This window comes from Athene noctua, chromosome 23, assembly GCF_965140245.1.
Source record: "Athene noctua chromosome 23, bAthNoc1.hap1.1, whole genome shotgun sequence".
NCBI classification, from domain to species: Eukaryota; Metazoa; Chordata; class Aves; order Strigiformes; family Strigidae; genus Athene; species Athene noctua.
Window position 1 is genome coordinate 4,832,311 of NC_134059.1, and position 14,471 is coordinate 4,846,781.

General features: G+C 55.4%; 1 protein-coding gene across 1 annotated transcript in view; it reads left to right on the forward strand.

Annotated features, from left to right (window-relative positions):
- The window catches only part of GRM4 (glutamate metabotropic receptor 4), a 51,171-nt gene extending 36,943 nt beyond the window's left edge, over window positions 1-14,228 (forward strand). Inside the window, exons 7-11 of the mRNA XM_074925768.1 lie at window positions 1,603-1,803; window positions 2,697-2,833; window positions 3,398-4,333; window positions 9,989-10,235; window positions 13,348-14,228. Coding sequence (XP_074781869.1) covers window positions 1,603-1,803; window positions 2,697-2,833; window positions 3,398-4,333; window positions 9,989-10,235; window positions 13,348-13,397 — 1,571 coding nt within the window. The 3' untranslated portion in view covers window positions 13,398-14,228. The remainder of the gene's footprint in view (window positions 1-1,602; window positions 1,804-2,696; window positions 2,834-3,397; window positions 4,334-9,988; window positions 10,236-13,347) is intronic.
- Window positions 14,229-14,471: the final 243 nt, after the last annotated feature.

The following is a 14,471-nucleotide window of genomic DNA, read 5'->3' on the forward strand; positions in this document are numbered from 1 at the left end:
ACTTTGAAGGATGGGCTATAAATTCACCTCCCTGATATCATGTTTTCTTGTTGGTCAGTTCACTATCAATTTGCTTTAGTGTCTTGTCAGTGGCACATTTCACTCTCTGTCCCGGTGCAGGGACCTCCGGGCGCGCGGCTCCCGGGGCCGTCCCTGCTCGGTGGAGATTTGCTCCACATCCAGCGCTGGTTTCATCCCACCTTCCTGCAGCGGGGAGGGAGGGAATCAGCAACCGCTGCTTGCTTGCGCCTTTTCTGTCTCTGGCCGCTCCAGCTCTGTGCCCTGGTCCCTGCAGTCACCATAAATCCCCTCCTTGCATCAGGGAGCCTCTGTGCACAGTGAAGCCGGAATTAATTTTGGACACCCTTGGATGGCTTTCTAGGATGCCTCTGCCTCTCCGGAGGATGAAGGCTGTGCCTTTGCCTCCCCGAGGAACCCTCCTTCCCTTTCGCTGTTGCTGAAGGAGCTGTGGCCTGGCGGGGTGCCTGGCCGTGCCGCAGAGGCGATGATGGAGGTGCAGAGGCCGTGGCTCTCCATTGCGGCATTGCCCCATGGGAGATGCTTTCTTAGCTGTAATTAACAGCCGTGCTACATTAATCGGTGTCTTTTGCTTAATGATTAACATGTTTCTAGTCCCATTAAGGGCACTTATGACAGGAGAGGCAGGCAGCTGTCGCTGGTAATTACTGGATCCTTGCAGGATCCTGCAAGCTGGGATGGCCAGGGAGGCTGCAAAGGGCTGCGGGGTCAGCGGCGTGGGAGGGTGGCAGGGGGTGACGAGGGGAGAAGGGTGACAGGAGGCTTCAGGACTGAGATGAAGGACATGCAGCCAGTGGTGGATATTGCCTGGCAGTGCCTTGATGCCACTGATAAGAGTCGGAGCCCATGAGAGCTCCTGGCAGGATGAAGGAGGTCAGCCCCCGGGGGTGAGGATGGGACATCGATCGCAGCCCAGCCTGTATCCCACTGGGGGGGACTTGGGGACCTGGGAGTACGGGGATGTCCCATGGCACTGAGACAGGGAAGTACAGCTGGGTGCCAGCACCCACATTTTCAGAACGACATTACAGAGAGGTTGGTTGGGTGTTTCTTCAGTGAATGTGTTTTTTGGCTGCACGTCACCCTCCTCCTGCCTTCAGAGGCCAGCTCACATACCCCAAACCTTCCCGGTGTGGTGTTCAGAGGGGCTGAGGTGAGAGCCACAGCGTCCCCCCAGCTGTCCCTCTTCACACAGGTGACAGGAGGACTTTCAGCTCGAGCCCTGAGCCCTGGCAGTGCAGACACAGCCAGTGCCTTGGGCTGACACTATGAAACATATCTGCAATGAGGGTGTTGTTTTGGGAGCAGTCCGGTGGTGTTTGAGGTGTATTTGTGCCCTGCTGCTCCTTCCTGGGGCATGCCTAGGGAGCGTAAGCTTCCCACGGGGAAAGAGGTGCCTTGGCTGGCTGATGGGTTTGTAATTTTGGGAATGGAGTTGGAAATTCCAGCTGCTTCAGTCCAGAGTGGGCTTGTTTGCAAGGGTTTGGCTGCAGCAAAAATATCCCTGCGGGGAATGCCTGGGATGGCAGGGGTACGGCAGCCCTGCTTTACGTGTACCCGCAGACCGAGAGCGCATCGGCCAGGACTCCTCGTACGAGCAGGAGGGCAAGGTTCAGTTTGTCATCGACGCCGTCTACGCCATGGGACATGCTCTGCACAACATGCACAAGAACCTGTGCCCTGGCAAGGTGGGACTGTGCCCCAGGATGGACCCCGTGGACGGCGTGGAGCTGCTCAAGTACATCCGCAGCGTCAACTTCTCAGGTCTGTCCGTCCCTGGGGCGGCGGGGAGGAACGGCCCCGTGGGGCTGGGGTGTCCCAGGTTGTCCCCCGTTATGGGTCACACAGCAGCACCCACAATGTATTCGTGTTCCCATTTGGCACCCGCCACACTGCAAATGCTGGAGGCAGAGGTGAGGTGGTTTTGCAGCAGATCAGCAAAGGAGGAGGTCTGAGCTTCCACATCTCCTTTGGATCTGCCTTTGGAGAGTAACCTGGCAGCAATCCTGCCCTCGCCCCGCCGTCCTGCCTGCCTGGCCTCTCCCTGTGCCCACTCCCCCCTGCATCACGGCTGGCAGAGGTCCCGCTGAATCATGCTGCCATGTCCTTGTCTGTCTTCAGATCTCTGGAAATGCATCTTTTTCTCTGCTCTGTCTCCTTAATAAACATTTTCTGTCTTGTCCTCCTTATTACTTCTATTTATCTCCACTCTGTGATCTCCTCTGCAGTGTCTCTTTTATTTATTTTCCCCTCTTGCTTGATTTTTCTCTTCCTTCCTTTCATTAGTGTTTATCTGCACAGTTCACTTGATTTAAGTTTAAAGCTGCATTTCCCCCCTTTCTTAAAAGAAGCAGTAAACCAGCTGGTGCAACAATGCTCGGTGCCTGGCATCGCTCAGTGAGCTCTGGCTCCTGGGGGGGCCAGTGGGTTGATACCTTAAGGTCCCTGCACCAGCTTGGGTTTGGGGTTGGTTTTCTTTTCCCCAATTGCTCCCTCCACCCTGTGCCCATGCTGGCATTGTCCTGGCAGCTTGTGGCACTCCCAGCAGTGAGAGACCTCACACCAAGGGGGAAGCATCAAATCAGAGCCCCCTTCAACTTCATCACCCAGGGTGCTGTGGCGGGTGCTGTGGGTGCTGAGCCCTCCCTCTCTTGCAGGCATTGCTGGGACTCCCGTGACATTCAATGAGAATGGAGATGCGCCGGGGCGTTATGACATCTACCAGTACCAGATCAGGAACTCCACTCCTGAGTACAAAGTCATCGGGCAATGGACTGACAGCCTCCACCTAAAAGTAAGGTTGGGGGCTGCCTGGTGCCTGTGGTGTGGCCGTGCACGGTCTGTGCCAAGGGGAAGGTCCTGCAGATTTCTTCTGCACCCATCAAGGCCACGTAGGGTGTAACAAACCCAGCTGGGAGCCAGGGAGCCCATGGGTGCAAAGTTAGGAAGCCACACCTGGGGTGAGGGTGTCCCCTGAGTACACACTTGTGGTTCAGCCACGGTGGCCCACCATCAGTGCGTGTGACCGCATCCCACAGGCTCTGGGCATCCAACTTTGCATCTCTGTTAAGGGAAGAAGCAGCCAGATCAGAGCAGAGGGTATTTTCCCAGGGAAGGAGGAACTTTGTTTTGGGTTTCTGGTGTTGAATCTACCCAAAAGGCTGATGGAGAGTTTCACCACCTCCCTGTCCCCATGCTGGGTAGGGCTGGGGTCCTTCATGGGTTGTACTGAGGGTGTGAGGGGCTGGATCCGGGCAACACTGCCACGAGCAGAGGCAGGGCATCCCCCGTGCCTCAGGGATGCCTGACAGATGCCCAGCTTGGGCGTCAGTGGGGCTGGTGCCATCTCTCCCCGCAGGTGGAGAACATGCTGTGGCCGGGGGGTGGGAGCCAACTCCCCAGCTCCATCTGCAGTCTGCCCTGCAAGCCAGGTGAGAGGAAGAAGCTGGTGAAGGGCATTCCCTGCTGCTGGCACTGCGAGCGCTGCGATGGCTACCAGTACCAGCTGGACGAGTTCCACTGCAAGCGGTGCCACTTCAACGAGCGGCCCAACGAGAACCACACCAGCTGCACCCCCATCCCCATCATCAAGCTGGAGTGGAGCTCGCCCTGGGCCGTGGTGCCCGTCTTCATCGCCATCGTGGGCATCATCGCCACCCTCTTTGTGGTGGTCACCTTTGTGCGCTACAACGATACGCCCATCGTCAAGGCGTCGGGGCGGGAGCTGAGCTACGTCCTGCTGACGGGCATTTTCCTCTGCTACGCCACCACCTTCCTCATGATCGCTGAGCCCGACTTGAGCACGTGCTCCTTGCGACGCATCTTCCTTGGGCTGGGCATGAGCATCAGCTACGCCGCCCTGCTCACCAAGACCAACCGCATCTACCGCATCTTTGAGCAGGGCAAGAAGTCGGTGAGTGCCCCCCGGTTCATCAGCCCCGCTTCCCAGCTGGTCATCACCTTCAGCCTCATCTCGCTGCAGCTTGTGGGCGTCTGCATCTGGTTCATCGTGGACCCGTCCCACTCTGTCATTGACTACGAGGACCAGCGGACTACAAACCCCCACTTTGCCCGGGGCATCCTCAAATGTGACATTTCGGACCTTTCCCTCATCTGTTTGCTTGGGTACAGCATGCTTCTCATGGTCACCTGCACTGTGTACGCTATTAAGACCCGCGGGGTCCCAGAGACCTTTAATGAAGCCAAACCCATCGGGTTCACCATGTACACTACTTGCATTGTGTGGTTAGCCTTCATCCCTATATTTTTTGGGACGTCGCAGTCAGCGGAAAAGGTAAGGGAGGAGAGGAGCGGTCTGGCTGGTGGCCCTGTGGGCTGCAAGGACGGGGGCTGAGAGAGGCTGACATGTCCTAAGCAAGGAGGGGTGCTTCTCTGCGGTCCTGCTGGCTTGGGAATCATGGTGGGAAGAGTTGGTTGGCAAATCTCTTGCTCTACTGGGGAGCAGAGACCTTCCTGATTCATTTCATCCGTCTCCCTTTGTATTTCTGTGCCCTGTTGACCCCGTTGCCCTGCTCTGGACAGGGTGAGCAGTGCTGTTGCTGTGTGGGCTTGGGGAGGATGAGTCCCCAGGGCAGAACCAGGTCCCCAGTGTCATGAGCACCATTTCTGCATGGAAAAGGGACCGAGCACTGCCCAGCTGGCACCTTTTCCTGGTGCTGAGTCAGTGATGGAGGCTGGAGAGATGGAGCTGCTCTCTGAAATCCCTGAGAGCTGGAAGCAGTGGAGGGCAAGGGGAGAGGGAGCAGAGCAACCCCTCAGTGCGTCCCCTCACTTGCCGGGGCACAGGGCAGATTGTGACTTCTCACTCGATTACCATTTTGCTGTGATTTTAATTAACACCTGTGTGTTTGGTAACATGGCACCGACAACAAATCGCTTGGCTGGGCTGCGGTGGGCGGGGTGGCACAGAGCTGAGGGGGGGTGGAGAAGCTCCGTCTTGCTGAGCTGAGGGGCTTGGGGTGTGAGGATCCCCTGCGCCTCCAGACGTGACTTTGCACACACTGTAGACGAGGCCAGGCCAGATAATCCCAGAGGTGGATTTGTGCAGTGAAACAGCTGTCTGTCTGTCCTCCTCCCCGTCCTTGGCTCCTGGAGGGTGATCCTGGTGCTAGTACCCATGGGACTGAGGCCAGCCTGGATGAAGCTCTGTGCTTATGTGAGAGCGAACGAGAACAAAGAAGAAAAATCTCATGAATGAGACCCAAATCCCCTTTGCCTGCCAGCCAAAACAAGAATCGCATTTATGTTAAACGCAAACAGCTCACGCCTGCCAGCCCAGAGCTGCCTCTGACAAATAAACCTCGATGTTTCTATTCCCTGGAAATCCCCGGAGTGACCTACTGCCTGGATTCCCTCTCTGGACCCATCACGACTGGGATAATTCTCCCTGAGCGTGTTCCCCTGTGATGCTGAGGTGCTAACACCACAACTTTTGGCAACACCTATTGCAAAAGGGCCAGGGGTGGTTTGCTGAGACAGTTTTTGCTGTGGACACCAGAGTTTCACGCACGTCCCGGAGTGCTGTCTCTTCTCAGAACATCAAACCCCTCGAGGAGGCCAGGTCTGTAGCAGCATCTTTAACCTTGGCTTGGCCAAAAAGTGTCTACCAAGCCAGCCCATGCTGGCTAAAAGTGTGAAGGATTAAAGGAAATAAATGGAGCCTTTTGCAGCATTTCCATTTTGATGAGATGGCAGGGGAGATACTAACAAGAAAGCAGGTTTTTTAAGAAATTATTGCAAAACAAAAGCTCCCTTAAAGCCTCCTTAATGTGCTCGGCATACTGTGGGTAATAAAGATGGAAATGATAATGATTGTAGATTATGCGCAAGGTTGCTCACCTCTTCACTGCAGCTTGTCATGGGATAATTTAGGGCTGCCGAAAGCTGGCTGTCAAGCAGCAATTCGACAACAGGCTGTGCTTCACTTCGGGGGCTTGTAATGTGCAGGGCTTCTCTGTTATTAGGCTGCTAACAAGCTGATTAGAGGCGGAAAAAGTGATGTTCCCAACTCCCCTTGGATGCAGTTCTCTTTCTCAAAGCCTGCTGCTGCCACGGCATCTGCTGAGCAGTCCCAGGAGGGGTTTGTGGTGCTTCAGCCTGGCGCTCGGCCGTGCCGCCGGGGGATGTGAGCTTTGCGAGCTCGGCGTGTCTCCAGGCCGTGGCTGAAGGGTGATGCACGTGCTCAAAGGGATGCTCAGAGGAACTGGGTGCTTGTACTGCCTCCATGCTTTAGCTGCTGGTTTACAGTCTTGGGGAGAAAAAGGTCAAAAAGATTTCGCAGCCTGCACAGAGGATCTGGCTCTGAGCATGTCCTTGGGATGAAAACTGGGGGTGTTGACATTGGCATCACCCCGGGGTGGTGCTGGGGGGGGCACCCACAGGCCACCGTGGGGAGGGATCCCCTCGCCTTCGCCCTGTTGCTTTCGTGACTGGGGCCCCGCTGGGCTCCATGAAGGGTCAACACACCTGGTAAAAGAAGAGCCAGGAGCATCAGCCAGGCTGTTCTCCCCATAGAGCACAGCTGGAGTTTTGCTCAAGTCCTGAGGATGCCACGGGGCAGACCCACACCTCCAAACGCCGCCCGGCACCTCTGCCCCCACCCCTCTGAGCTTGAAGCCCAGGCTGCCTCACAGTCTGGAGGAACTGGATAAAAATCTCCATTTTTATTTTATTTTGCTTTACTTTGTGCCTACAACTTTGCATGGAGGTGGCATATTATTATAACAAGTCCCCCAAGCCTTTTCTCAAAAGAACCTCTTATCCCTGCCGATCCCAGCGGATTACAGAAATAGCAATAACAGAGGATCTAAAGAAAGAGACAATTTCCTGCGCTGATAAGGCAGCAGCTGAACAGTGGTGTCATTGTCTGGTTCTCTGTTTATCACATTTGCTTTCAGCAGGGGAAAAGAGGAAGAGAAGAAGGAATGAGAAGAACTGTCCAGCGGTTTGTTTAGTTAGCAGTGCTGGATGAGGATTGAGTGGGTTTTCCCTTCCATGGCACTCGCAGCGGTGCAAAATCTCTCGTAGCTGGGTCAGGCCTGGATTTAGAGGCGTGGGTTGCCAATTAATGGCAGAGATTTTCTTTGGGACAAACACAAACTGTGCCGGGCTGTGCCTTGAGCCTTCGCTGCTCCCCCGGGGGCAGGATGGGCTCATCCATCCCTGGGGCAACGGCTGAGCACAGTGCTGGGCTTGGGAACTTGTGCTGGGTCATTTAGGGTTGTCGTGGTCCCTCGACACAGCGTCATCATCCTGAGTCAGAGATGGGCTGCGTTCTTTGATCCTATCCACGAAGCAGCGGATGCTGCTGAACCAGGAGCTGTGACTTTGATAACTGCAGCGCACACCTCAAAGGGCTTTGGAGGAAGCGCAAGTGTTAACAGAGGGGCAAAGTGGGGTCCTAGGTTGGAAACCAATTAAGAGAGTAGGAACCAAAATGGTGAGAAATGGTCATTTTTTGATGTGGCAAAAGGTTAACTGTGCAGTGTTTCATGGCTGTGTTTAGACTCCAGGCTAAAAATATTTCTCTGAGCTGAAAAGGGACTTGCTGCGGTGTGAGGTTATCGCGGGCTGCAGAAAATGGGGCTGTTTCTGGCAAATGCGTCATGAGGGTGAAGGTAGCCACGGTGGCCCTGTGAGACCCCAAAAGTGCTGCAGGGGTTTGAGGAGCGCTAAGAGATGGGGTGGGGAGCATGGGGAGGCTGGAGTTGGTGACACTGCAGGTCTTGGCAGAGGGGAGTCCCCGGTGGCACTGGGAGATGGAGCCCTGACCCAGGCACGTAGGGGGGAAGCGTGCACGGAGACGTCTTGTCTGAGCTCAAGCTCATCTGCTCTCTCCTTCTTCACTGAAACGCCTCCGAGTCCCGAGGCACAGGTGGGAGTCACTGCAGAGGCAGGAAATATGGAAATTACTGGATTAAAAAGTGAGGCTTCTCCGAAAGGCATCTGCTGAGGAGCAGGAGGGCGGGCAGGCGGGGGAGCCGGGGAGGTGAAGGGCTGTGGAGTCTCAGTCTTGTCCCACAGCGTGTCACTCTGGTGCCGAGCAGAGTTGTGCCGGTCCCTGGGACAGGGATTGGGGTGCCTGGAGTTGGTGTCCCAGTGCTGCCCTCATTCCCAGCAAGTCTGGTCCTTCTGGTCCAGGACAGTTGTGGCAATGTCTGGAGAGTTTTGATGGGGGAAAAAAAAAAAATGTAAGGGGAAAAAAAAGGAAAAAAACAAAAAAGGAAAAAATAGCAGATATTCTGGCACAGAGATATGTTTTGACTTTCCTTGATGAAATGACATTTTTATTTCCAAAAACTGCCTAGATTGACTCTGCGTGCATATACAGAGAAGGTGGAATAAACAAACCAGCACATGTGACAGCAAGAGGTTTTATTCTGGGGACAAATGAAACTTTGCAGTTGACTCAGAAGAAGCTTTGTTACTTGTTTTCTTTGGGTTGAATTGGAATGCTTTGGGCCCGTGTGTTTGTTTTCTTTGCACAGTCACAGCTGGGACCCGCAGCTCCTGGGGTGGGATGATGGCCCCGGCCGGGAGCTGGTGCCTCATGGGATGGAGCTACCTCCACGCGCCTTCTCTCCGGGGAGCTGTGTAGAGCCTCTGTGCTCAGCTTCTGTCCTCAATCATCTTTTCACTCTACTGCCTCCAGAAAATGAGCCCCCAGGTTAAATGTGTGCAGCTGGGGAGATGGGGACCCCATGGCCTCACTGATGCTGCAGCCCCCAGGCTTCCCCTGGCTCCTTCAGGTCCTGCCACCTTGCACCACCTAAATCCCCCGCGTGAAACAACTGCAGAAGAAACCCCAGACACCACGCTGTGACTGAGCCATGGGATAAAGTTCAGAAACTGCCTTCAGCCTCCTTCTAAAACCTTGTTAGCAGCCTGCAAAACAGCCCCAGTGTCCAAGCGCAGCTGGAAAAGAAAAAAAAGGTGTGTGCAAAGGCACCCAAAGACCCAGAGCCCTCTCGCTGCTTGGCCTGGAGAGACCTGGCCTGTGAGCTACGTGGTGGAGGAGAGGACGCTGGAGAGGATGGAGCCCTGTGCTGGGAGCAGGGATGCTCATGGAGGGGCTTGGCCCAGCCTCCTGTGTTGCTCAGGGCAAGAGGTGGGGATGGGTGGAGGGAGGGGGGGTCTCTTTCCCTCCTGTTGCCGCCTGCTTCAGATGCCCCCGGCTTGTGAGGAGCCTGCCAAATGCTTTCCATAGAAAAATGGATTATTCTACAGTCAGATTAATGGGCTTTCATTTTGCAAAACATCTGTCACTGTTAGTCCTGGACAGTGAGCGTGAAATTAGTTTTGACTGCAGAAAGGCAACGTCGGTGTGTAATATGTGACTTACATGACAACGGCCCAGGGAGCCAGCTGGGGAATGGGAATTACCTGTCGAAGGGCGATGGGGGAGCAGGGGGTGCCCCATGCTGGGCCCTGGGAGTGGGTGTCCTTGCTGTGCCCATCACTGCAGCGCTGGAGCGCCCACCCTGCGGCTGGTGGGGGGTGCTGTGAGTGCTGGGAAGGAGAGGAGGGTGAAGAGGGCGCAGGGGCTCTGTCTCGGTTGATGTTTTTGAGTTGGGGTGCTGGCAGGTTGCTGTGGGAGCGTGCATGGGTGCTGAGGGGTCTCAGTGCAGGGAGGCTGTGCCGGGGCCCCAAAACATGGGTCAGGGCGCCGGCACAGCCACCCCGTGCTTGCAGGTGAGGAGACAGCAAAAGTGAGCTGGAGGCCTCTCCAGGTGCAGCTTGATCCATGCAGCAAGTTGAGACTGATGTTTAAGGTCCAAAACTGCCAACATTTCCAACCCTGGCTCCCCACCCCTTTATTTATTTAGCCACAACATTTTCACTTCCCCTGTTTCCTGTCCTTTCCCAGCTGACCCTTTCTGGATCCTACAGAGTCGTGGTGGGTCTCAGCATGTGCCCTTGTGTCTTGCAGATGTACATCCAGACCACGACGCTCACCATCTCGGTGAGTCTGAGTGCCTCGGTGTCCCTGGGCATGCTCTACATGCCCAAGGTGTACATCATCCTCTTCCACCCGGAGCAGAACGTCCCCAAGCGCAAGCGGAGCCTCAAGGCAGTGGTGACAGCAGCCACCATGTCCAACAAGTTCTCTCAGAAAGGAGGTTTCCGCCCCAACGGAGAGGCCAAATCAGAGCTCTGCGAAAATCTGGAAACACAAGGTAACGTGGTTCCCCGCAGGGTTGGGGAGCTGGCCTTGCTGGAGGTTGGTGTGATGCCAGAAAGCCCAAAGCCTTGGCTCGCCGGCGGGCTGTGGCCGTGCTGTCCTCCATGGGCGCAAGCAGTGCTGGCAGCGCTGCTCCTTGGCAAAGGGACATCTCAGCTCCCTCCTGCCATCCCCCAGGAGCGAGGGCAGCCTGGGCAGGGATGCGTCTCGTGGGCTGGGGGCCACTCTATTCCCCGCCGTGCCCAGGAGGGAGGTGTGCTGTGGTTATCTGCGCTCTGATTCCAGGCTTTTGGCGAGGGGACAGCGTCATCTGACTGTAGGCAAGGGAGATTACCCTTCGTTAATTTATTCCCACCCAAGAAACACTGTTTTCCATCACCACAGCTACATTGCTGAGGCAGATGTGTCCTGCCTCCCTCTGATCAGGATCACTCCTGGCACTCCCATCCCTCCACCTGTTTGCATTATCCCGTGGGAAATGCTGCGGGGTGGGTGGCAGGGGAAATAACGCTGGAGGCATGCTCATGCTGCTGCTGGGCGAGTTGCTGGCTGGGGCACACAGAAATTTGCCCAAACTCCTGGAGAAGATCCTAATGTCAGCCCACCCTGGGTGCCCAGAGCTGCTTCTGGGAAGACTCTGGTGTGGCTGAGGGGTCTGCCCGTGGGCTGTTTCGGGGGGCCAGGCTGGAGCTAAGGCTGACACAGGAACAGCCACCAGTCTCCCGCTGGGAAGAGAGACCAGGGGCTCAGGAAACCCTGGGAAAGTGGGTGCATGCCTGTTGTGTGTTTGGGTTTCCAAAAACAGAGTCTTGCAGGAAGAAGGAAAGGTTGGATCTAATGCTGCTGGGGTCTTTTGAGAAGGGAAATCCCATTTGGGCTAAATCTGAAGAAACCCCCAGGGAAATACAAATGTTCCTCATGTACCAGCAGAGTTTCTGGATTCCAGCATCAGTGGAATGGAGACCAAACATTTCCCTGGAAAGCCATGATTGCCTTTGTAATCCCATGCTCGCTCTCTTTCCAGCCTGAGCTATTTAATATCCTTTGGCATCTCTGAATAACCTCCATATCCACATCGCCCTGTGTAATGGCTGTCACTGGCGGCGGCTCTGTACGCAATGTCTCTGCATAATCGACTCTTTCATCTACCTATCTGCATTGTGAAGGGCAGCTACATGGTCAGACCGCCCTCGCTGCCCGTGCTGGAGGTGGCTTTTGTCAGCTGCTGTCACAGATCTGTGTGATCTGAGGTCCTACACCAACGTGGCAGTGGGATCTGCCCCCATTTCGTCTGTGCTCCGCGCCAGACCGGGGGTGTCTGTGGGCTCCCCGCAGTAAGGGCTCGCTGGGACCATGTCAGCCCTGTCCTGGTGCCAGGCTCCCCATGGCATTGGTGTCACAGGCTGTGACGCTGTGCATGCGTGACCTGGTCTCCCTCCAGCCACAACTGGCTCCTGGCTGGGGCTCTGCTGGCACAAAGGGCCAATGCCCACTTTGCAGCAGGGCTTGGAGGCCCAGATGCAGCGAAACCTCATCTGGGACCTGAACCCAGACATTCCCATATGCTCCCTGTTGCAGTGAGCATCCTTCTCCCCCGCGGGACTCGCAGCAGGAGGCTCTGAGGATTGTGTGTGCCAGGAGCAGGGAGACCTGAGCCTCCCGTCTGCCGCATCTCCGGCTCTGATGTGTCTCGCATGGGGAATGTGGGAGCTCGGTGTGAGCGGGGCTGGCAGCGTGCTCCCGAGGTGTGCTGAGGTGGGGAGCCAGGCACAGCATCAGTGCTGGGGCAGGAGGTACGGTGGGGTTGTCAGCACAGGGCTGAAGGGCCATTTTTCACTCTGTCACTGGCAGGTCACGTATCCTTAACTAAACAACAGAATAAATAATTCGCAGGGCTTTGATATGGGCAGATTGGCTATGAAAACATTGCGGCTAACAAATAGCTCTGTCAGCTCTAATTTCTTATGGCCTATCTAATTGTTATCTGGGAATACCAGTCTGAAATCTGCAGCAAAGTTCATCTGTCAGCGAGGCACCGAGACGGAGGGAGAGCTGCTGGGTGTCCCCTCTGCATGGTGCCGGTCTCTGCAGAGGAGAAACGTTTGTGCTGCTTGTGGTGTTTTGAGCTTTGCTCTGTGTCCCAGCGCTCATCCCTGTCCTTGGCTGGAGGGTGTCGGTGTGTCTGCTGAGCCCCGCGGTACCTGGGGACCCCACGGTGGGATCCTCACAGAACATCGTGCCTGGCTGAAGTGCTGAGGCAAGCCAGGGCATTGCGAGCTGCTGCTTCCACCTCTCCTGGAGCTGTGGCCGCTGCTAAAAGCAAGCGACGTGCTGCAGCCTCCGAGCCTGAAGGCAGCGGTGCAGCCCTGCGGGGAGCAGGAGGATTTATTGCTATCTGGTGTTTTCCTGGCGCTGGGCCTTGCTGCGGCTCCCCCGGTGTCCCTCTGGGACTCGTGGTGGCTTTGTAGCCATTGCTGCCTCCTCTCCTGGGGTGTTTAACCCCATCCCGAGGGCTGGGGGAGCTGGAAGGGGGCAGCAGGTTTGTGTATGTGCTCTGCTCCTCCAGCACCCGAGCACAGGCGCAGGGATCCTTGGCTGAGGGATGCAGCCAGGCTGGTTGGCTTCGTGCCGCCCGCTGCTGGCACTGGCAGTGCCCTGCTGCTCAGCTCCCAGCTGCCATGGAGCCACGTCCAGGGGTGTGGGGCGCCCAGTTTGGACCCCAAATCATGCTCTTGCAGGACTGGGGCAAGCTGAGCTTTTGGGAATGCGGAGCACCCGCGGGTTTGTCTGTAAGAGGTTGCTGAGGGAAGTGAATGGGAACCTGAGCACACATCCCCTGTGTCACATCCTGGGGTCTCTCTTCGGGGTGAGCTGTCTTTAGGGACCCCCCAAGGGCTGCCGTGGGGCTCAGCCCCTCTGCCACAGCTCGGTGCCCTCACAGGGAACGATCCCCAGTGCTGGAGCTGGCTGGATCCATGAGCAAACCCCACGTCGCATCCCCGCCAGCATCTCCTGGCATGACGGTCGGGTCAGGGTGATGGGACAGGAGCCAGAAAGGGAGGGTGGGCTTCATTAATGATACATGTGAGGTTTGTCTTTCTTTCCAGCACTGGCTACCAAACAGACCTACGTCAGCTATAGCAACCACGCGATTTAGCTCCAGCGATCGCATCTGCCTGGCGTAGAGGGAGGCTGTGGATGCCACGACGCGGGAGGGAGCTGAGTCACATCACTCGTCGCAGGACGCTGGAGGGGGACCCAGACGGGACGGGGAGGTGGCAGCGGGGGGGGGACACACGCTCCTGGTGGGTCCGCTGGGCAGAGCTCCTGGGGAAGATGGTGATCAACAGCAGCAAAAAAAAAAAAAATAAAGAAACAATAAAAATAAACCACCGACCACCGTGACAATGCATGCCTCCCCATGGAGGAAGAACAGTTGAACAGGGGGGGACATAGCACGGGGAAGAGGTGACGGACTTCAGCAAATCTTTGGGTTATTTTTTTTCTGTATCTTGGCAAAAAAAAAAAAGATACCCAACATATTCCCTTTTCTGGAATTTGTGAGATTGTTTGTGATTGTGCAGAACTTTCTGTTTTCTCTTTTTTTTTTTTTTTTAATCCTCCATTTTCTTTTGTTCCTGTCTTCCTCTGTCCCTTTTCACTCTCTCTCCCATATCCTACCAAATTCTATATGTTGCAAAAAGGAAAAGTAAATAAAAATACATAAAATTTAAATAAAAAACAGACGACAAAATAAAGTAAAATAAAACCTAGACTGTGTTCAAAGTGCTGATTTCTATAGGTGGTTAATTAATGTATGTGATGACCATATGGATTGAAATATGTCTGCTTTATGTACTGACCAGTCAAAAAACAAAAACACACAAAAAAAACGAAGTTCAGTGCCTGGATGTTTATGAATTATTCGATGACTGTGTAGAGCATGATCATTTTTATACAAGGAGATTTCTAATAAAAAAAACATGGTTTTGCACTCGGCGTTTGCTGTCTCTTGGTGACTCTTCGCTCCAGGAGGTGCCTTGGGTTTGGCTGATGGGGAAGGTTTTGGGTGGCCAAGTGCTCCAGGACAGCATGGGGCTCGGTGTCCTTCCTCCCCAGGCCATCCTGCTGCGACCGGGGTCCTTGCGAGAGGGGCTGGGACAGGGAGAGGAGAGCTCAGCGCACCCTGGCGCAGTGCCCTGGGGTACACGCTGTAACCTGTGCTGCACCA